The 22,405-nt window shown below is 42.9% G+C and overlaps 1 protein-coding gene across 1 annotated transcript in view; it reads right to left on the bottom strand.

Annotated features, from left to right (window-relative positions):
* Positions 1-836: 836 nt before the first annotated feature.
* ALKBH8 (alkB homolog 8, tRNA methyltransferase) overlaps positions 837-22,405 on the bottom strand; it is a 52,617-nt gene continuing 31,048 nt past the window's right edge. The window contains exons 9-12 of the mRNA XM_044257724.1: positions 12,754-12,905; positions 9,546-9,802; positions 2,851-3,000; positions 837-1,760 (exon numbers count right to left, since the gene is read on the bottom strand). Coding sequence (XP_044113659.1) covers positions 1,212-1,760; positions 2,851-3,000; positions 9,546-9,802; positions 12,754-12,905 — 1,108 coding nt within the window. The 3' untranslated portion in view covers positions 837-1,211. The remainder of the gene's footprint in view (positions 1,761-2,850; positions 3,001-9,545; positions 9,803-12,753; positions 12,906-22,405) is intronic.

The following is a 22,405-nucleotide window of genomic DNA, read 5'->3' as shown; positions in this document are numbered from 1 at the left end:
ATGGAAAACAATTTTTCTTGAAGTTGTCTTTTAAGCATTACTACTATAAAGCAATGCATGCCGGCAGTAAAATGGTTAAAAACAAAAACAAAAACAAAACTTTCCTTTCTGTGTGATCGTTTGACCTATAGTCAACTTCCTACCTTTACTCCTTCTGGAAACTCAATGGAAATAGTAAGTTAACTGAGTAACTACGACATAGTTGTAGGTGAAAACTGCTGATTGCACCCAGACGAGAACCAACTATGAATGAACTAGAAATACCCAATGGTGACACTGCAGCTTCAGCATTACGGGCATAATTAGGTCTGACTGACAATTCTAACTTCTGCTACTTCGACAAAGGAATTACAAGAGTGTACAAGGGTTGCCTTTCGCATCTAACTCAATGCATTAGGGGGACCAGTTAATTCTTGATAATGAGCCACCGTCAGGATTAGCGGCTATCTCAGCCACTTAAAAATAAATCTTTTGCTCTCGTACATCCTCCCACTATCTTACTTTCCCCCATGGCATTCCGCACCGTCTAGCACACAGTGTCTATTTATTTGCTTATTGTCTGTCCTTCTACAACAAAGTTCCAGGAGGGCAAGAGCTTTTGTTCTTGTTCGCTGCCCCACACCCAGTTCCTAGCACAGTAACCGAGACATAGTGGGGGTTCGGTGAGGATTTGTTGGATGACGTTCCTACTGAGGTGTGGCTATTATCTGATGGACTAACATCTCACCGAGCACCTATGTGCCGAGCCCTGTGACAGTAGGATGAGGGGACAGAGTGTTTTATCAGCTGTGATTTCACAGAGTTAATCATCAAGGATAAAACTTCAGACAGTTCTCTACTGACCAAGAATATTTTCTTTATTAAAATGTACAATGACATCACTAAGATTCTACGTGATTTAGCTCAATCAGTAACATGTACAGCAGAAGTTTATCTTCAATGTGCTGTTTTCTCGCCCCAAACACTTCACGGATGACCTCAGTCACTTGTACAAACCACCCTGTTCCTCCCCATGCAGGGGGATAAAATGAGGTCAGCCACAGCAGGGGTCAGGATGGGTCCTGAGTAATCTCCGCTCCCAAATTTCTCTCAGGCATGCTCCTCTGGGACTTTTCCACTCCTTTTCTCTTGAATGAAAAAAACAATAAGTTTAGCCTTCTTTAAGAAACCAAGTGAGCCTTTCTTGCTTGTCTCTGTCTTCACGGAGACAATCAGACCTTCTGAAGAACCACACACCAGTTGCCCTGGTCATAGTAGCTCTGCAGCAGGCGGACCCCACTCAGGGTCCGGCAGGCCGCCTCCAGCTCGCCCTCACGGAACACGTGGTAGTAACGATGGAACACGGCGCCCGGGGCCGATCCTGCCGCACCAACGGGCTTGTCCTTCCCGGGGCTGCCCTTATGGTGCCAGGGAACCAGTAAGTCTTGAGCATGAAAAGAAGTCCTGTTAGTGTGAACAGGTAGCCTGGCATCCGTGACATCGCTGGCGTTACCCCCTTCCCCCAGGCAGTCAGGAATGGCGGGGACGCAACACGGGGCGTCCTGGTCACCCACATCAGGCACCTGCCCTCCCAGTGACTTGGGCACTGCTGCTGCATCACTGTCCGTCTCCTCTTCCTTTCCTTGGCTAACTCTGTTTTCTCTAAGATACTTGGATTTCTTCTTATTATATTCCTGTTCCATCGCCCAGACATAAATCAGTGCCGTCCCACCGGGCCTCAGAAGTCGAACAAGTTCTCGGAGAGCCGCCACTCTGCGCTCCTAGTGAAAGAAAAAAAAAACAAAAAAACCACGTTGCCCTTTATTGACGAGGAGGAAAGGCAGAGAGCAAACGGGAAAGTGTAAGTGACGACAGGGCTGTTTTCATTTCGATGAACAGCCCAGAAAATCTCGCAAAATACAAAGCAAAAAAGAAGAAAAACGGAAATTTTGTTCTGTGACTGAGGGAGTGAAAAGTGTCAAAGAAACAGGGAATAAGGCATTTTTTTTTATTTTTTTTTATTTTTTTTTAAAGATTTTATTTATTTATTTGAGAGAGAGAGAGACAGTGAGAGAGAGCACGAGCGAGGAGAAGGTCAGAGAGTGAAGCAGACTCCCCATGGAGCTGGGAGCCTGATGCGGGACTCGATCCCGGGACTCCAGGATCACGCCCTGAGCCGAAGGCAGTCGTCCAACCAACTGAGCCACCCAGGCGTCCCGGGAATAAGGCATTTTTAATTGTGTTAATAAAGCAGAAGCATAGATGGTTATCCACTTGATTTCGTTTTGAACTCAGGTAAGCTGGTCTGGTGTAGGGAAATGCCTGGTAATACCGGCTGGGGGGGGGGGGGATCTGTAAAATCATTGCTTAGGTTAGGGGAGAAACCCCGGACACACAGAAAAACAAGCTGTTTTTTCTTATAAGAAAAATATAAAACATTAAATTCACTTGTTTCAAAACCAGGAACGTCTGTGACGAATTAAAAGCATGAGTTAAGCTCCTCAGCACCTGAGTTTTGAAAAAAGAAGACAAGCAGGCGGGAAGGAGGGGAGAGCAACGGTCAGGGAGGCGAGGGCGGGCCCTGGGCCAGGGAGCTCCCCGCCGCCGTCTGACAGCGGAACTGCGGAGCCCTGGACCCGGAACACTCGGGCGGCCGCAGGCAGAAGCACGCGGCACTGAAAGCGCGTCCCCCCGCCCACCCGGCCTCGCGGGAGCTCGGGCGCCGCGCACCTCCTCTGCGAAGGGGGCGAAGGGCCGGCCACCAGGGAGAGGACGGGGCCACCGGAGAAGCTGCGACTGGGTCCACCGCAGCCACCCGGGAGCACGTCCTGCCCCGAGCCGCAGTTCTGGGGAGACCGAGGCAACACTCACGGCGGTGGCGAGGTGGTGAATCACGGCGACGGAGAGGCAGGCGTCGCACGAGCCGCTGCGCAAGGGCAAGGCCAGCGCGTCCCCGACCAGGGCCTGGAAGCGCCGCTCGCCGCAGATGTCCACGAGGCTCCGGCTGCGATCACAGCCGATCTGCGGCAGAGAGAGAGAGAGAATTCCGGAACGGGTTGGTTGGACGTCCCGAGAGCCCCCGAGCCACGGCGTACCCGCTGCCACACGCACGGCGGCGGGAAAAGCTAGGAGGCGGGGGGCGTCTCCGTCCCTCCAGCCGGCGCGAAGGCCCGCCGGGGAGCCGCAGGGCAGCCTTTCCCTCGGCATCGGAGTCGAACCGAACTCGGAGCCGCGCGTGGAAACACAAGGAGCAGAGTAAAAACGACAGAGGTGGACACGGGAAGTCCCCACTGGCATCCAGTGCATCACCGACCAGAATCCAGAGCTTTGGGTAACGGAAACCATCCCCAAAACACAGACTTCTGGTCCTTTGTGGGGGGCTACAGGTGTCTCTCAACACAACCTCTACTGTGCTGGCCCCCACAGCAGGAGGACGGCTGCGGTCTTCTTTTTACCTTTCAATACATAGGACTGTACAATCAGAAAATAAAATCCCCAAACAACACAAAAGTAAGATAATTAATTTCATTTTTTTTAAAGCTTTGAGTCTTGTTCTGTTCAGCACTTAACCCATATACATCAAGAATAAAGTGCTGAATTCAAACTTTGTAAAATGCTATTTAAGGAAACCTTTTAGTCTAAGCCAACCATTGCAGGGGAACAGCAGCGTCCCTTCATGTCCCCAGGGAGGGAGGCCTCTTGCACCCTCCGCAGGGGCCTGGTTCTGCTTGACATGTTTGAGAGCAGGACTGTCCCTCTCCTCTCCAGCTCTGCTGTTATTTTTGTACCCAGTTTTGCTGTTTAGTCCCGAGAGTACCCTGTGTGCGTGCATGTGCGTGTGTGTGTGTGTGGGGACCAGAGCAATGCACAGTGTTTAGTCCCGAGAGTACCCTGTGTGTGTGTGTGTGTGTGTGTGCGTGTGTGTGTGTGGAGGACCAGAGCAATGCACAATGTACACAGGTAAACTGAGAGACGATGGGGGGGAGCGGCATGAGAAATATTAAATCACTAATTAATAATTATCCCCAGGTATTTCTTCTTAACTCATTCTCTACAAGAGAGAAGAAGCACCGTGAAAGAATTCAGCAGACAGAAGCGGCCTCCTCAAGCTTGGATTTGCTCATTTGAATTTAAGATGCAGTGACCACTGATTATTAGGGTTCCCGCAGTCTATCCCAGAAAAAGAACAGAGTCCTCATGTCAAAACAAGTCTTACTAAGTTAAATCACGATGCCATGCTTAGTCAGACTTACTATGAATCTGCGCAATTTCTAAGTGGTATTAAACAGCTTCTATATTCCATCCCAGAGCTGCATTAATCTTTGAGGCATAATGAAAGGCACCAAGCTAGAGGTAAAGCACAGCAATGTCCCCTTGATAGATCCTAAGATGAGAAAGCATGAAGGCCCACTCCTAACAACAGCAGCGCAATTCCCAATTGACTCCTGTCTCTTCCTCCGTGGGTACATAACTGACTGACGACCTTTATGTCTTTTCTTCCATATTCTATGCTGCGGAGCCAGAAGCCACAGTACCAAGCTGACAATACTACTCACATAATTCGTGTATTACATTCCAGGGCTTGCCACCTTATTTCACAATAAAATTCAGTTAACGGAGTCAGAAGTCTCAAGTCGGTCCAATTCTGACAGATTGCTATAGATCTTGCTAAAAGTCAACAGGAAAAAACCCAACTTTACTGCAGAAACAAAAACCAGGAGAGAGAGCTCAACGAAGAAGGAAAGTGATGACCCGAAAACCACGAGAAGGCAGAGCAAGGAGAAGAGCAGCCAAACCAAACCAGAGGAAATGCCCTTCGTGCCACTGCCAGGCCACTGCACATCTGTATGGGGCCCCCGTGCCAACAAGAGACGGGGATGGTTTGACTCACAAACCAGCAGGTCGAGGGAAGACAGGACTCGCGCCTGGTGCACAACCTCCATCCTCTGCTTATTCTGCCCGAGTCTTACACACAATCTGCATCAAATCATCACTAATTTGCTCTCTTCCCTTTCTATTTTTAAATTTCCATAAGTCTTTGGAACAAAGGAAAGCACCCAGAATGTGAAGGGCTCCCTAATCACGTTGCATAATGTCAAGTGTGACAGAATATGGCTTATTTATAAATGCAATTTATAAATACATTTATTAAAGGACTCATGTAAGGCTACGTAATTCTGTGTGCTGGACAGTCAGTGACATGAAAACACACAATGGCTGGGCTTGAAATGCGTACTTACTAATTTTTAAAATCTTCAACAAAACATTAAACATGCAATTCCTGAAAGCCTGGTAAAAAATAAAAAAACATTCAACCTAGTGGTCAAAGGTGCAAACTACAAAACAAGGTTTCATTTTTCTTCCAGTGAAGTATTGAAAATATTTTAAAACCAAAACACACCACAGTGAGGGCAGTAAGAAAAACTGCTCTCTGAAGCGCTAGGACAGTACAAATGGACGCCACCGATTTCCAATAGCCATCTGGTGCACCACTTTTTAAGGAGGATAAAATGTTCACAACTTTTTTTTTTTAAGTAGGCTCCATGCCCAGCACAGTCTCATGCGGGGCTTGAACTCACGACCCTGAGATCAAGACCTGAGCTGAGATCAAGGGTTGGCTGCTCAACCAAGCCACCAGGCACCCCAAAAACATGTATAACTTTTGACCCAATAATTGTTCTAAAAATTCATCCAAAGAAAAATTATCCAAAAGACAAAAAAAGCTAAGCGAGCTAAAGAAACAAAACTGCCTTTTAACTGGAGCAGCCACCAGATAGGACAGCAGACTCTGTATTAACGACCTCAACCCTGAACACACACCCTGAAGTTAGCTGCTGCTATTACACGGCTAATGAGGAAGACTTGTCTCACCACAGGTAAGTCATCTGCCCCAAGTTAAAGTAGCTCAGTGGCAGTGCAGAGATTCAGACCTGGGCTTTTCTCACTCCAAACCCCATGTTCTTCCTTCCTGTCAGACTGTTTCTTGGAGCAGATGCTTATCCCTGCGTCATTTATAAAAACCCCACACTGAACATGAGGAAGCATCGAGTAGCCTCTCCCTCACCGAGTGTTATCAAGTGCAGGAACTGTGGAAGGCTACACACTCACATGGAAGTATGAAGCGAAACGAATGAGTCATCAAGGTGTACGCACACTCAGGACGATACAGGTTACAGGGAAAACACGGGAAGGACATCTCTCACAACAAAGTGCTCTTTTAGGGGGTTAGGATTACAGGCAAACACCTTTCCTTTTTGTCCATTTTCTGAATTGCAGCTGTATTAGTTTTATTACTTAAAAAAAAATACCACACTTTTAAGCTACTAAGGAAACAAGCACGATGGGGAGATGAGACGCAGTAAGGGGTTGAGAGCGCGCAGAATGGGCGAAGCCTGTCAACTACCGTGAAAACAGCAACCAGAAGTCTCAAGCTAAACTAGCTGAGTGATCTAGGAAAGCCACTCAACGTCTGTTTAGTCATAAAAATGCCAACTTCTTAGGGTTGAGATGAGAACCAAACGAAATGATGTGTATTAAATGCTTCACTCCGCAAATGTTTTCATGACTACACAGAACAAAGCGGGGACACGACTTCTCATCCTGGGTTCTAGATACACAGAGAAATCCAGGCGTCCTCAGTGTCTGTCACTCTGAGTGAAGGCCCAGCCGTTCGTTCTGAGTCTATCCCGTCTCCTTCAGGGTTATAAGACACAGCACCGTATATTCCGCTTTGCATGTGAGAAACTGAAGGCGAACTCACAGGTTTGCTCCTCGCCACTTAGCAAACCATCGACAAGCTTCCATGATGTGCCAAGTAGCTGATTTCTGCCACATCTGAGATGTGTCATCTGAGATGACAGCCAGCTGTTCTGTCAGCAGAGTCGGCCTTTAAGATCTCTGTCAGCAGAACGCCACAGAGCACAGACCCTGCCGCCGGAACAAGGTTCTAACACTTCTCCTGATACCATGGAACCTTGGGCCTGTTTTCCTGTTGGCAAAATGGGAGCAGTAATAATGATCTCCTACACCCTGTGAGAAAACACAGCTCAGCACTTCGCACACACTGTTAGTGGCCATTCTGACCTTTCCATTACTGGGGTAGTCAATGGTTCACACACAAAGCAAAACAAAACCAGAAATGTTCAGAAGGGTCTTGAACAAACACATCTCCAATTCTTATATTATCAACAGATAACTGGCATCATTATTATTAGCTTTGCAATCCCAACTTTTTACAGCAACCAAGAAAGTCTCTACAATGTATTAAGTCGTTATTTATCTGAGAAATTTGGGCTGAAAGTGGTCTGAGACCAATGCAGAGAATCATCACTTAGTGAGTGAGTCGGGCTGAGCTCTGGGTACGTACTATCTCACCTACTGCTAGTAAAGGCGGCAAGTTTCCTAAAGGTATAAAGTCTTTGCTTACAAAATTTACCTCTGAACATAAAGGCAGCAGCCAGTGCTAATGACAGAAATGAAGAGTAACTGAAGATATCTAAAAAATGAAAAGCAGGGGTGCCTGGGTGGCTCAGTTGGTTAATCACCTGCCTTTGGCTCGGGTGATGATCCTGAGTCCCAGGATCAAGACCTGCATCAGGCTCCCTGCTCAGCACGGAGTCTGCTTCCCAGAGTCTGTTCACACTCTCGCTCCTCCTCTCTCATTCTATCTCTCCAATAAATACATAAATCTTTAAAAAAAAAAGAAAAAGATACCCCTGGAACAAATAATACATTAGATGCTAATTTTAAAAAAAGAAATAAGAAAAAAAGAAAAATACCCCTGAAACAAGTAATACATTATATGTTAATAAAAAAAGAAAAAAATTAAAAAATGAAAGGCAGCTTATAAAACAATTTCCATGAGGGCTTAAGCTAGTATTTAAAAAATACATTTTGTTAAGGAATCATGTAATAATACTGTAAGTGTTTTTTTTAATTCTGAGGCAATCCTATGTGTGCAGACTCAGAATGCATGTCCCAGGTGATACCCCCTCATAAATATGAAAAAAATGCACATATTTTAAGGGTCAAAGACAGCTGCTCAAAATACATTCAAATACACAGGCGGGAGCTTCAGCAGCTTCCCTCTACCATCCGTGACTCCATTTCTGGTATAAGGAACACCGGACACAAGGCGTCTTCATTCCCGCACCGAACCAACACCTACGGAGCCTTCCCGAGAGGTCAGGCCCGCAGAAGCCTCTGCGAATCGTACGTGCCAACCACAAAATGAATATAAATAATGGGAAGTGATTATACTTGTGATTTTCTAATTCTTCCACGTGAATTCCTTCTTGGACAGATTCAGATTTTTGGCAAATCATGTTTCTCAACTGTAACAGGATAAGGCGGTCGGGAGGACTCCGTTCCACCCAGCTTCGCGGCCACAGGTGCCATCGGGCTCAATAAGCCGTGGTTAGAGCATGAAGGTGCAAGAGCAGAGCTCCCTGAGGGATGTTCTGGACAACACCTGAAGATGACAGCCTCAGAAGACATCACTCTGATTTTAAGTGGCACACCCAGAATTCTTCCACATGAACAAATCTAACTCATTAGACCTTATTCTTCTTAGATGAAAATTAAATATAAACATGATGACAATACATGGATACTAATGTCTTAACTCGATGAAATAAAATCTGTCTTCTAATGCACGAACTCTGCCTTTCCTCGAGCGCAGCATAACTCACTTTGCTCATGGAAGAAGTAAAGATACAATGTGCCAAGTGATGTTGTCCGGGGACCCGTGGGTGCGCACTGCTCTCGTTGTCCCTACCCACCCTCCTGACTCTAGTCGTCCTGCCCCTAATCTTAAGAAAGGGAGGCTTCGGTCCTCTCAGAGCAGCGCTGACATGGGTATTTACAATAATGCACCAGTGTAGGGAGAACCATCTCCTTCCTAGCACGGCAGAAAAAAAGTGGACTGCAGGAAAGAAATCACAGCAACTGGAAACAGAAATGTGGCAACAGAAAGAAGTGGATTCAAATCCTGCCCCTTGTGCTGTAACCTCGATCACATGGTTTAAGCTACTTAAGCCCTGGTTTCCTCAAGAGTAAGATACCAACAAATAGTAACCTTTATTTTTTCCTACTGTGAGTAAAAACACTGTATTTGGCGTCAGAGGTATGGGTTCAAGTTTCAGCTCTGTCCCCTAATTACAGGACATCAGGGAAGTAATATAGTCTGTGAGTCTCAGTTGCTTCATTTATAACAGACGAATGAAAATATCAGCTTTAACTTCCTCACATTTAGAAGGATCAAAGGAAAGAAACTGGCTTCTCTAAATATCCTTTCTGACCTATAAAAAGTTTAATAAATTTAAGATAGCTTTACTGATAAAATAATCAAAATCTAAAGGGAGGGGAAAAACACACACATACACTACAAATAATGGCATGCATGCCCACAAATTCTCAGGGGAATAAAAAAAAAAAAGGAGTACTCATAAATTTTCCATCTGTTGGTTACAACTTTTCATCAGTGACCTAAAAAACAGCATTCTAGCAGAAGGCAGAAGGTGATAATAACAGACAAAGCAAAGGGAGCCAGAAGCAAAGTGACTTACCATGTATAGGTCCTGATTGATGCCAAGATACTTTCCATTTCCACAGCCAACATCGGCCACTAACGAACCACTTGGCAAGGCTTTCAAGAAGTCCACGATGCGCGGCCACGGGGTGTGCCTTGTGCTGCTGAAGTGCCCGGCAATCTCCTCGTAGACCCGATGGACGTGCTCCCGCTCCAGCTGCGAGGCTTCTCGAGCACTCCCGGGAAGCAACGGGGAGCTCTGCTGCGTCTGGCTGTCACAGACCAGAGGGTAACCTGATGGAAAAGGAAGGCAATACAAACATTTTCTTTCTTTCCAGTAGTTCATACGGTATCATGTTTTCTTTTTTTTTTTTTTTAAAGATTTTATTTATTTGACAGAGAGAGATCACAAGTAGGCAGAGAGGCAGGCAGAGAGAGAGAGAGGAGGAAGCAGGCTCCCCGCTGAGCAGAGAGCCCGATGCGGGACTCGATCCCAGGACCCTGAGATCATGACCTGAGCCGAAGGCAGCAGCTCAACCCACCGAGCCACCCAGGCGCCCCGGTATCATGTTTTCTTAAATGAACTAGCAACTCAAGGCAAATTCGGTGGTAAGAGATAAGCAGGCTGATTTAACAGTTTAAAAACAGCTCTTACCCAACAAGTCCAATTTCGTGAGTGAGGGGCCAAATAAAGAGAAGGGGAAAATCCATCTGCATTAGGACATGAACTGCAGTTCTATAACTGCCTAACAATGCAGGTGCCTAGTTCATCCGGGGATGAAGGGTCCTTTAATTTAGGAAAGCGTCTTGATGGGCCTGGCCTAATCAGAAGAAATTTAGCGAATTCACAGGAGTTAAGGTTTTTCTCTTGGTGAGCAAAGGAAACAGGAGCTCTGGGGCCCTAGCACTCTGGGGAAAACAACAAGACCTAGGAGAAAGTGTCATTTGGTTATGACCACAGCATTTAATGAACACCATTTGAAGCAGTTTGTACGGATGGCCTCAATTCTTACTGTAACACCATGAGCTGGAACTACTGTGTCCATTTCACAGATGAGGACACTGAGGCACAGAATGCTAATTAACAATCCTGAAGTGACAAAGATGGTAAGTCACAGAGCCAGGATTTGCACGCAGGCAGTGGGGACTCAAGAGCCCACAATCTCAGTGACAACAGAATCAACACACCCTAAGGAGAACACCATCAACTCGAGATGACAAAGGAAGTTGAGGATACACTGTTATCCTGATTAACATCCTAATTAAATGGATTCTGAAGTTGTTCCCTCTTCCCTGCAACCCGTCTAACACTCATTTTAAATCCTTGCCTGCTCTCTGTTATGCTGTAATTTCCCTTTATCTTCGGCTGAAGTCTATGAGCCACATCTTTTTACTGCAGCAAAGACAGGAGGAAAGAGTGGTGCTCCCGGAGAAGCCACAGTCAGGACAGAGGCAATAATGAGAAATCACGTGGCAGCTCAAAAGTGGGCCGCAGCGTACACGGCTTCGGGAATTCTCCCTAACTCTAATCAGAGGGGGCCGAACCTCAAGAAAGAGGTGGGAGAGAGCTTGTGTCTGCTTGTGTGAAGGGCAACTCTAAACATTTCATGCAGAATTTAAGAAAGCCCGACAGCTCTAACAAGTGCAGGTGACAACAGACGGGTTGCCTTGTATCTTGGGCACATCAGGATTACACTACTGCATATGCGACAGTGACCCTAAGCCGGTCCTGGCAACATTTTACTGTCTTAGAAATTATAAACAGCTAAGTAATCTAAAGAAAGGGGCAACCCATGGGGCGCCTGGGTGGCTCAGTGGGTTAAAACCTCTGCCTTCGGCTCAGGTCATGATTCCGGCTGGGGTCCTGGGATCGAGACCCCGCATCAGGCTCTCTGCTTGGCAGGGAGCCTGCTTCCTCCTCTCTCTCTGCCTGCCTTTCTGCCTACTTGTCATCTCTCTCAAATAAATAAAATCTTTAAAAAGGGGGGGGTCAACACTTATCCTTAAAAATTCACAAATTTTGACCAAAAGGATACAAAAAGATGGACTTGAACGTGAAAAACATCTGTAAACTGAATAAACAGTCAGACCTTCTATACTGTGCCTTGCGTTCAATTAATTTGCACAACAAAGAAATCTCTGCAGAAGACAACCAGCTTGTCTCTCCAACTGTACCTCAGGTTCCTCGAGAACAGGAACCTTGAGAAAGGTCGTGCTTTAATTTTCAGTATCTTGTAAAACTAGGGACAGTGTCAGACATTCAACAAATATGAAATACACTTTTTTAATTGATAAAAAAATTTGCTGTTTCAAGGTCTCAATGACACTTTTAGCAAAAGAAACAAAAATTTGTTCTAAGCTTCACTAACATCAAGATAACAAATATAGCAAAAAAAAAAAAAGATATAAAATATACCAATTTTAAGTTTTCTACCACATACTATTTACAAAATGAAAGAGATTTTTACTCAATGAGTCCAAGAAATACAGGTCATGATGTACTTGTATAGACAATTCAGAATAACATCTTGACAAGTTTTTGAGCATTTCTTTTATTCCCTCCTAGATTTCCAAATTGGCCAAATCACAAACTACTGTTTATGCCCTTAGAGTATCTACTTACTTGGAACAACTGGTCATCTCTAACTCCTCGCTGGGTTAATTAGAAATAATTTAGAAACTTGACAGGCTGTTTCCAGTAAAACCTACTTTTGTACAACTGATATTTTAATGGCCTAAAATTTTATTTAGCGCTCTTAACTGTGCCTTCAATTAAAAAAAAAAAATGTTTAGGGGCACCTGGGTGGCTCAGTGGGTTAAAGCCTCTGCCTTCGGCTCAGGTCATGATCCCAGGGTCCTGGGATCGAGCCCCGCGTCTGGCTCTCTGCTCCACAGGGAGCCTGCTTCCTCCTCTCTAACTCTGCCTACCTGCGATCTCTCTCTGTCAAATAAATAAATACATAAATAATCTTGAAAAAAAAAAAGTTTATGTGGCATCCAACTATGCTTAAGTACTACATGTAGGGGAAAAATGAAGATGAATAAAATGCATTCCCTGCCTTTAAGGAATATAAACTCAATGGGGGTGGTTAAGAAAAATCTACATTAAGTACAACATTATACAGAATATGAGAAATGCCATTAGAGAAGTTAAAACAAAGCTCTCCATGGTTCTGATGGGACTTTAAAAAATTTTTACACTAGATTTACTCCATTTTACAGTGGAACCAAAACTATATACTTACTGCAATTACACGGTGTTTGCCTCACTTTCCTAAATGTAAATGATGTCCTTATTCCCCTCTTGCTTAAAGTTAAGTCGCCAACATCACTGGTGATAATTCCACCTTTATGACCCTTGGATGCTTGAACAGTATCAAATTTTCTGGGTGTGATTCTAAAAACAACAGTCAAAATAATTTATTTAACATTGTATTCATAAAAATATTTCATGTCTTTTTAAATATATTAAGGGAACAGACCAAATTAAGAATCTAAAGCAAATATCTACTGGATTCCCCAAATTGTTAAGCACTACAGAAAAAAAACAAAGAAATAGAAGTCTCTATTTTTTAAAAAGTTATCTTCAGGGTAATAGTAAAAGAATGTACACAAACAAATTATTCAAGAAATACAAATAGAATAGTAACAAATATTTAAATTTTTTTTTTAAGATTTTAAGTAATCTCTACACCCAATGCGGGGCTTGAACCCACAACCTCAAGATCAAGAGTCGCATCTCCTCTGACTGAGCCAGCCAAGCGCCCACAAATATTTAATTAATACTAATTCTGAGGAAAGAGAAAGAAAACAAGGAACAGATGGAGCAAAAAGGAAACACATAAACAGCAAACTTAAATTATTAAATCAATTTATTATTAAATTATTAAATTTATTTAATATAAATTAAATATTAATATTTATTATATTTTTACTTATATATAAATTATATAATAAATATTTATAATATTATAAATATTTATTTTATATATTCATTTAATATAAATTAAATTGTTAAACCAATTAATCAATTAAATTATTAAATCAATAATTATGTCAAATGTAAAATACTGTAACATGCAGTTAAAGAACAAAGAACGTCAGAATGGGTTAAAAAAAATAAAGTCCAATTATATGCTGATTACAAGAGACACCCCCCTTAAAATAAGGACATAGAATGGTTGAAAATCAAGATAAGAGGAAAAAGTAAAAAGTTACAGGGGCACCTTGGTAGTGCAGTAAGTTGAGCATCTGCCTTCAGCTCACGTCATGATTCTAGGGTCCTGGGATCAAGTGGCCCATCGGGCTCCTTGCTCAGTGGGGAACCTGCTTCTCCCTCTCCTCCCCATTGTGTTCTCTCTCACTATCCTCTCTCTCAAATAAATAAAATTGTAAAAAAAAAAAAAAAAAAGGTGTGGGGCGCCTCGGTGGCTCAGTGGGTTAAGTTTCTGCCTTCGGCTTGGGTCATGACCTCAGGGTCCTGGGATCAAGTGGCCCATCAGGCTCCTTGCTCAGTGGGGAACCTGCTTCTTCCTCTCCTCCCCATTGTGTTCTCTCTCAAATAAATAAAATCGTAAAAAAACAGGGGAGGCACCTGGGTGGCTCAGTGGATTAAGCTTCTGCCTTCGGCTTGGGTCCTTGGACCTCAGGGTCCTGGGATCGAGCCCTGCATCGGGCTCTCTGCTCGGTACGGAGCCTGCTTCCTCCTCTCTCTCTCTGCCTGACTCTCTGCCTACTTGTGATTTCTCTCTCTCTCTGTGTCAAATACATAAATAAAATCCTAAAAAAAAAAAAAAAAGACATAACATACAGAAGACAAGTATTTTGCATGTTCCAAGCAAAACCAAAAGCAAAGTGGTATAGCTATCCTAAACAAAGCAGGCTTCAAAGGCATAAATACTGCTAGAGATGAAAAGGGACAGTGAGCTTGAACTCATGACCCTGAGTGATCCAGAGTCTGGTACCTAACCAACTGAGCCAGTCAGGAGCCCCAGAAAGGGACATTTCACAATAACAACAGTATCAATACGACAGGAATATATAAACACCACGTATATTTATTTATATGCCTCTAACAAGACAGCCTCAAAATATATAAAGCAAAAGCAAACAAAAAAAATAACAGGAGAAACAGACAAACACCTAATAATCATTGTAGCTTTGAACACATCTATCTTAGTAAGGGAGATCTAGTTGAGGGTCAAGATCATCAACATCAGAAAACCACAGATAACGGAACAGTTTTAGGCTGCCTGACATTCTCACCAGTACTTGGTATTACCTGAGTTTTTAATTTTCATCATCTTAGTAGGTGGCAAGTGGTATGAAATTGTGGTGGGTTTTTTCTTTCTTTCTTTCTTTTTTTAAGACTTTTTTATTTGAAGAGTGAGCATGCATGCGAGAGTGGAAGGAGGGGCAGGGGAGAGCATCTTCAAGCCGACTCCCCCCTGAGCCTGCAGCCTATCTCAGGACCCGTGAGATCAAGACCTGAGCCAAAACCAAGAGTGGGATGCTTTACCAGCTGAGCCACGCAGGCACTCCTTCAACTGTGGTTTTAGTTTGCATTTCTCCGATGACAGAGGATACTGTATCTTCCCCCATGTACTCATTAGCCATTCACTGATACTTTCTTTGGTGAAGAACCTGTTCAAACCTTAAGCCCAAACCTTTGTCAGATACATGTATTCTGGATATTTTCTCCCCATGTGTGGCATGCCTTTTCATTTTTTTAATGATTTTTTTTGACAAATAAGTTTTTAATTTTGATGCAGTTCTTTCTTTCCTTTTATAGTGTGTTCTAAAATCTTTCTTTAAAAACCTCTGCCTACCCCAAGGTTGCAAAAATATTCTCTTGTATTTTCTTCTAGATGTTTTATAAGTTTTACTTTTACATTTAAATCTATGCTCTACCTTGGGGCACCTGGGTGGCTCAGTCCATCAAGCGCTGAACTCTTGATTTCAGCTCAGGTCATGATCTCTGGGCCATGAGATCAATGAGATCAAGCCCCAAGTCGGGCTCCATGCTCAGTGGAGAGTCTGCTTGGGATTTTTGTTCTGCCTCTCCCTTACCTTTGCCCCTCCCCCAGCTTGATCACGCTCATGCTCCCTCTCAAAATGAATAAATAAATCTTTGGGGAAAAAAAATCTATGATCTACCTCATATTACTCTTTTTGTAAATGGCTATGAGGCAGATCATGTTTTATTTTATTTCCATAAGGACATAGTTCCAGCACCACCTGCTTATAAAGTTTCCTTCCACATTCAATTGCATTGGTGCCTTTGTCAAAAAATAACTGACTGTGGGGCTCCTGAGTGGTTCAGTTGGTTTAGCATCTGCCTTCAGCTCGGGTCAGGATCCCAAGGTCCTGGGATTGAGCCCTTCCCTGCTCAGCAGGAAGTCTTCCTTCTCCCTCTCCCTCTGCCTGCTGTTCCTCCTAGTTACACTGTCTCTCACTCTGTGAAATAATAATAAAAAAAATTAACTGACCTGATATCTGAGAACATATTCTGCCCCACTGGTCTATCTGTCTATCTATACACCAATGCTACATTCTTTTTTCTCTCTTTTTCCAAATAGGCTCAACATCCAGCCTAGAGCCCATCATGGGGCCCGAGCTCACAACCCTGAGATCGAGACCTGTGCTAAGATCAAGAGTTGGACATTTAAGAACTCAGCCACCTGGGCATCCCATACACTTTTTAGATTATATAGCTTTAGTAAATTTTAAAAACTAGGTAGAATAAATCCTCCAACACTATTCTACTTTAAGACTGTTTTGATTATACTAGATCTTTCACGTTTCTTTATAAATTTTAGAATCTGCTCATCAATTTCTATAAAAAAGTCTTCAGATTTCTAATTGGAATTACACTGAAACATTAGATAAACCTGGGACAAATGATAACAATATTAAGCTTCCTATCCCTGATAATGGCATCTCTACCTCTTCATTCATTTTGGTGTTCCTTAATTTCTCTCAGTAGTGTTTCATGATTTTCAGTGTATATGTGTTGCATAACGTTATTTTTGTTAAATTTATTCCTAAGATTTCAATCTTCTGAGTCCAAGTTTTCTGCTGGACATACCCTACCTAATCTGTCTCCTTTAGAGGTGGGTTTTACATTCAGAGAGAACATGCTAAGCCTGAAAGATCTCAGAAAATTATTAAAAAGCATAATTTCATACTTAAGTGGTTGATGCCTCTTTATAAGGAGCTAGGTAAGTTTTTTCTACACATCTAAAAAAGAGAAAGTTAAACCATATAATTAAAATGGATTTGATCCTAAAATGAAAAAATATAATGTATTTCAGTTCTCAATTTTCATTTTGTCATTGTTATGCTATTACTTCAATCTATTGTTAGAAGTCCCAAAAGGCAACAAAAGCAAAAATGAACAAGTGGGAATACATCAAACTGAATACCTTGTGCACAGTGAAGGAAACCATGAACAAAATAAAATGGCCACCTCCAGAATGAGAAAAAATATTTTATATTATATAACTGGTAAAAGGTTAATATCTAAAACATATAAAGAATTCCTCAATAGCAAAAAAAAACCTTCTAAAAAACAGGCAGAGGATCTTAATAGACATTTTTCCAAAGAAGACATATAGATGGTCAACAGATACACGAAATTCAATGTCACTAATTATTGGGCGAATACGAATCAAAACCACAGTGAGGTATCACCTCATACCTGTAACAACGGCTATGATCAAAAAGAAAAGAAATGACAAGTGTTGGTGAGGGTGTAGAGAAAACGGAGCCCCTGGGCACCACTGGTGGAAATGTCGTTTGGGCAGCCGCTGCAGAAAACAGTGCAGAGATGCCTCAAAAATTAAAAACAGAACTACCCTGTGATCTAGCAATTCTACTACAGGATCTTTATCCAAAGGAAATAATACCAGCTTGAAAAGATACCTGCATTCCATGGTCACTGCAGCATCATTTACAACAGCCAAGACATGGAAAAAACCTAGCGTCCATCAATGGATGAATGAAGTTAGATAATGTGGTGTGCCTATTTTTAAAAGCAGTTTATTTTCATAGGCTACAACCTTGCTATATTCACTTTCTAGTTCTAGTACTTTTTTTGTAGAATGGCTAGGATTTTCTACATCCACAATCATAAAGAGTTTTACTTCTTCCTTTCAAATCCCTATGATTTTTATTTCTTTTTCTTGACTTATTATACTACATAAAACACCCACTGTAATATTAAAGAGAGGTGGTGAGGGCAGACATCTCTGCCCTGTTGAGTATCCTAGGAAAAGGCATTCACTGTTTCACTATTTCACCATTAAATACGATATGAGCCGTGGGTTTCTCACAGATGCCCTTTACTGGCTTAAAGAAGTTTCCTTCTTGTCCTAGTTTGCCAAGTTTTTATCATGAACAGATGCTGAATTCTGTCAAATACATTTTCTGCATCAATCAAGATGATTAAATAATTTTTTTCACCTTTGTTCTTTTTATGTCACGAATTACATAGCTTGGTTTCAAAATGTTAAGCCAATTTTGCCATCCTGGAATAAACTCTACTTGGTCATGATGTACTTTCTTTTTTATATATCGTACAAGGATTTTCTCCTATTCTGTTTAGAATTTTTTTTTTTATCTGTTACAGGAGACACTGGTCTGTAATCTTCTGTTATTGTACGTCCTTGACATGGTTTGGTGTCAGGGTACGCTGGTCTTACAAAACACATACGGAGAGTGGCTCTTTTAAAAGAGCTTGCACCAAAAGCAATTTTTTTAGAAGTAAAAGGGCAAACGTCGCCTGAATTTATGTGATTGTTACCCTGACGGAGGAAAATAAGTACATGGTATTAAACAAAGTCAAGACAGCTCAGAACAACGTGTATCCTGAACCCTTATTAGCAAGTAAATTTCCCTCTGGAGGGCCAAGCAGTTCTCTATCACAGCTTTTTACGTCAACTACTTTACTTGCCTAGAATTACATCTTAGACAAAGGCCAAGCAGTACTTAACTTTCGGAACCAATCTCAGATTTTTAGGAGTAGGTAATCCATGTTAAGATTAATCCTTAACATGAATTCTTTTAAACATTGCTGAACATTTTTTTTTCCTCCCTACTCAAATTTATAATCCAGTTGAAAAAAGTATTAAATAAAAAGAGAAAAACCTTTTTTAGACTTAAATAAGAGTTCATTAGAAGAGACATCTCAAAGTAGCAGAAGCAATACAATCTTTAGGAGTTTAAGGGAGAAATTATTTCAGGTTAATGTCCCCAGAAAAAGTTTTACATATCAAAAGGAAGAGCTGAGCTCTATGTTAAAAACAAAGGAAAAGGAAATTTATTGCACTGAGTGCTGACAGGAGTAAAGGCCCGAGGGCACAGCAAACATCTGGAGAAGAAGGAGTGATCAAGTCCCGCTGGAACGACAAGGTTAAGGACAGATTCTGAGGCCAGAATGCCTGTCTTCTCATCTTGGCTCTGCCACTTAATGATTTTGTGACTTTGTGCAAGTTACATAACATCTTTATGCTCCAATTTCCTTTAAAAATGGGGACAAAGCCACAGAACCAACTATCCACTGTGACTTGTATGAGTGAAGCGAGCTAACTGTGTGAAACTTTGAGAACAAGGCCCAGCAGAAAGAAAATGCTCCAAAAGAAATGTAAAAGGAGAGTCAAATAAACTTATAGATAAATGCCTGCCAAGCCAGTCGAATAACCTCAAGGAGGGAAGTGCGTGGGTTTGCCTAGAAACACAGTTTGCTGTTAAACACATACGAATGGGTTTCATTTCAAAACAAAATGGTTTCTTCCACTTTTCTTAACACACTTTTCCACTCACTCTAGCTTCCCATTCCCTACTTCTAACACAGACAAAATTTACTTCATTTTCAAGCAGCTCTGTCCCACACAAACACAACAACGGGGGAACAGTGACACAGGCCAGCTGATGCTCAGGCTTAGTGAGGGGCAGCACAGAGCACGGTGGGGGGAGCCCAAGAACGCAGTCCTCGTCTACAGAAGGCCACAGACGGTCCCCAGTGGCAGGGCCAAGGCATCCAAGGGCCCACGTTGTCAGACTGCCCAATTTCCAAAAGAAGCTTAAGACTCACAGTTTCAGGTGAAAGCTGCTGATCTGCACATGCAGGCAATTCATGAAAATGCCGCCCGGGGGACCACCACTGGCCCAGCCAAAGAGAACATGGCCGCCCACTGCATTTGCCTCAGGGCCTTCCAGGCTGCCCATTCTGATTTAAGGCATGGCTGCTGAAAGAGTAAATCCGAACTGGATCGAAGTAAGAGTCTGGAATTAACCTTTCAGGGCAGGGTTTATCAACCTTTTTTTTTTTTTTTTTTTTTTAAGTAAACTTTACCCTTGATGTGGGGCTCAAACTCACAACCCCAAGATCGAGAGTCACACGTTCCATTGACTGAGCCAGCAGGAGCCCCAAATCAACCTTCTTCAATTCCTGTCCCTCAGTAGTGCTTTCTAGTACTTGCTTCCAGCACACAGATCAAAGGAGTTTGTTTTTTTAATCAAGGTGTATGTCCTATGGTTTATGCATATTTTTAAGTGTATTAAATGTGCTTTTTCAACTTATTCTCCTGTCTACCCAGAGATTCTTGATTCTTTTTTTTTTTTTTTAAAGATTTTATTTATTTATTTGACAGAGACAGATCACAAGTAGGCAGAGAGGCAGGCAGAGAGAGAGAGGAGGAAGCAGGCTCCCTGCTGAGCAGAGAGCCCGATGCGGGAGTCGATCCCAGGACCCTGAGATCATGACCTGAGCTGAAGGCAGCGGCTTAACCCACTGAGCCACCCAGGCGCCCTCACCCAGAGATTCTGATGAATAACTCCACGGTTGGTGTATTATTTGGTCAGCCTCTATTTCTATCTCTAACTGTAGCCCCTCCCTCCTTACCCTACCCCTACCCTTTCTCCTCTTCACTACACACACACACACACACACACACACACGAACTCGTAATACAGGCAATGGGTTTCAATGGGAGCCTTTAAAAAATAATACTGAAGGGTTTTGTTCCCTGAAATTATTGTAAAGAATTTTGATTCTAGAGGAAGGTTTAAAAATAAATGTTGCCTACAATTCAATCTTACAGAGATAAATACTCTTAACATTTAACCATACAATATTCTTTCTTTTTTTTTTTTTTAAGATTTTATTTATTTGAGAGAGAGCGAGAGAGAGCATGCCCACGCACACATGCAACGAGGGAAAGGGGCAGGCAGAGGGAGAAGCACACTCCCTGGTGAGACAGGAGCCGACGTGGGGCTCGATCCCGGGCCCCCGAGATGATGACCTGAGCTGAAGGCAGACCCTTAACCAAATGAGTCACCCAGGCGTCCCCACACAATATTCTCTCAACAAGAAAATAATGTGATTGGGGGATTTAACCGTCTGCCTTCCTTCAGCTCAGGTCATGATCCCGGGGTTCTGGTATCGAGCCTCACACTGGGCTCCCTGCTCAGAGGGGAGACTGCTTCTCCCTCTCCCTCTGTAGCTCCCCCCCACCCCCTCAATGCTCACTTGTTCTCTCTCTCAAATAAATAAAAATAAAAGCTTTTAAGAAAGAGAGAGAGAAGAATGCAATTGAAATGATGTTTAGAAGAATTCATCTGTACTGTACCATTATCCAGAATTTAAAATATGTTTATAAAAAGATCTATGAAAAGTAATTTTTCATTTTGTACTTGCTGAAATACCATTACTCTTAAGTTTAAATGCACTGATAGTAAAAATGTTTAAACTTAAAAAAAGAAAACGTGAATATTCTCAGTTCTAGAAATACTTGAAACCACTGGATCGCCTCACCATTTTCATTTACTGAAAGTGAAAATATTTTAGGTGGCCATGAAAAAATACATCAGGTAAATTTAAGCCTCATTGCACAAAATCAGGCCATCTGTTTTTATGGCTCACTTTCAAGACAGGTTACAGAATCATTTACATGGGGGGTATAGCTCAGGGGTAGAGCATTTAACTGCAGAATCATTTACATGTTCATTTCCTTGATTTCTTAAATGCATCAGTTAAAATCTCCACGCAGGACTTTATTAATAAGCACAGAACTCAGCAGTATTTTAAGCAGAATACACGTAAATTTCAGTGGTGCGATGCTTCTCCTCCAAAGGCTAAAGCTATATTCTTGCCGAATGTGCATAACCCATTTCTTTGAGATTAGAGTCAATCAAACAAACTCAAATTGAGGGCCATTCTATAAAACAACTGGCCCCCTTAAAAATGCCAATGACCAGAAAGACGAAGAGAAGTTGCGGAATTGTTTCCAAGTAAAGACGACTGAAGAGAACGGACATGGCAGAGTCCGGGAGCAGAGGAGAGCGCGCCACAAACCACTGACCAAGATTCTCTGCTTGACCACACTGCGGTGTGACTCCCCTGAGCCCAGCTCGGCCCCACCCTTGGGCATGTCCACCAAGAGCCCCACTTCAGCAAGAATTCTGCTGAGTCGGTTTAAACAGAACCCCACCGCACCGTACCCAGCAAATGCCTCACTGCCCAGCGACCCCCCCCCCCCACCGTGACACATGACAAGCAAGAATCCTTTGGTCCTTGGCCGGAACCCACCCCTCCCCTCCCACCCCTGCTGATGCTTCCATTGGGATTTTTCCAGGCACTGCCCTGCCCCACGCCCACTCCCAGCTCCTCAGCTGTCTATCCCGACCTTGCCTGTTGTAGCTGGGATCCAGCCCAGTTCTCCACTGCCATCCTTCTCCCCCCACCACGATAGCCCCTGAGTAAATCGGGTCTGGCTCCTGTAATTGCCAGCAGTCTTCCATAGTACTGTACTATGAAGTACAACTAGCAGAAGTTAATGGCGGGTTGTATAAGAATATTCTATCAGTGCTGGTGTTTCTGAATTCGAGTTGCACAAC

The sequence above is a fragment of the Neovison vison genome, chromosome 7, assembly GCF_020171115.1.
Source record: "Neovison vison isolate M4711 chromosome 7, ASM_NN_V1, whole genome shotgun sequence".
In the NCBI taxonomy this organism is placed as follows: Eukaryota; Metazoa; Chordata; class Mammalia; order Carnivora; family Mustelidae; genus Neogale; species Neogale vison.
The sequence above is the reverse complement of the archived record's forward strand: the minus strand, read 5'-3'. Positions and strand labels throughout refer to the sequence as shown.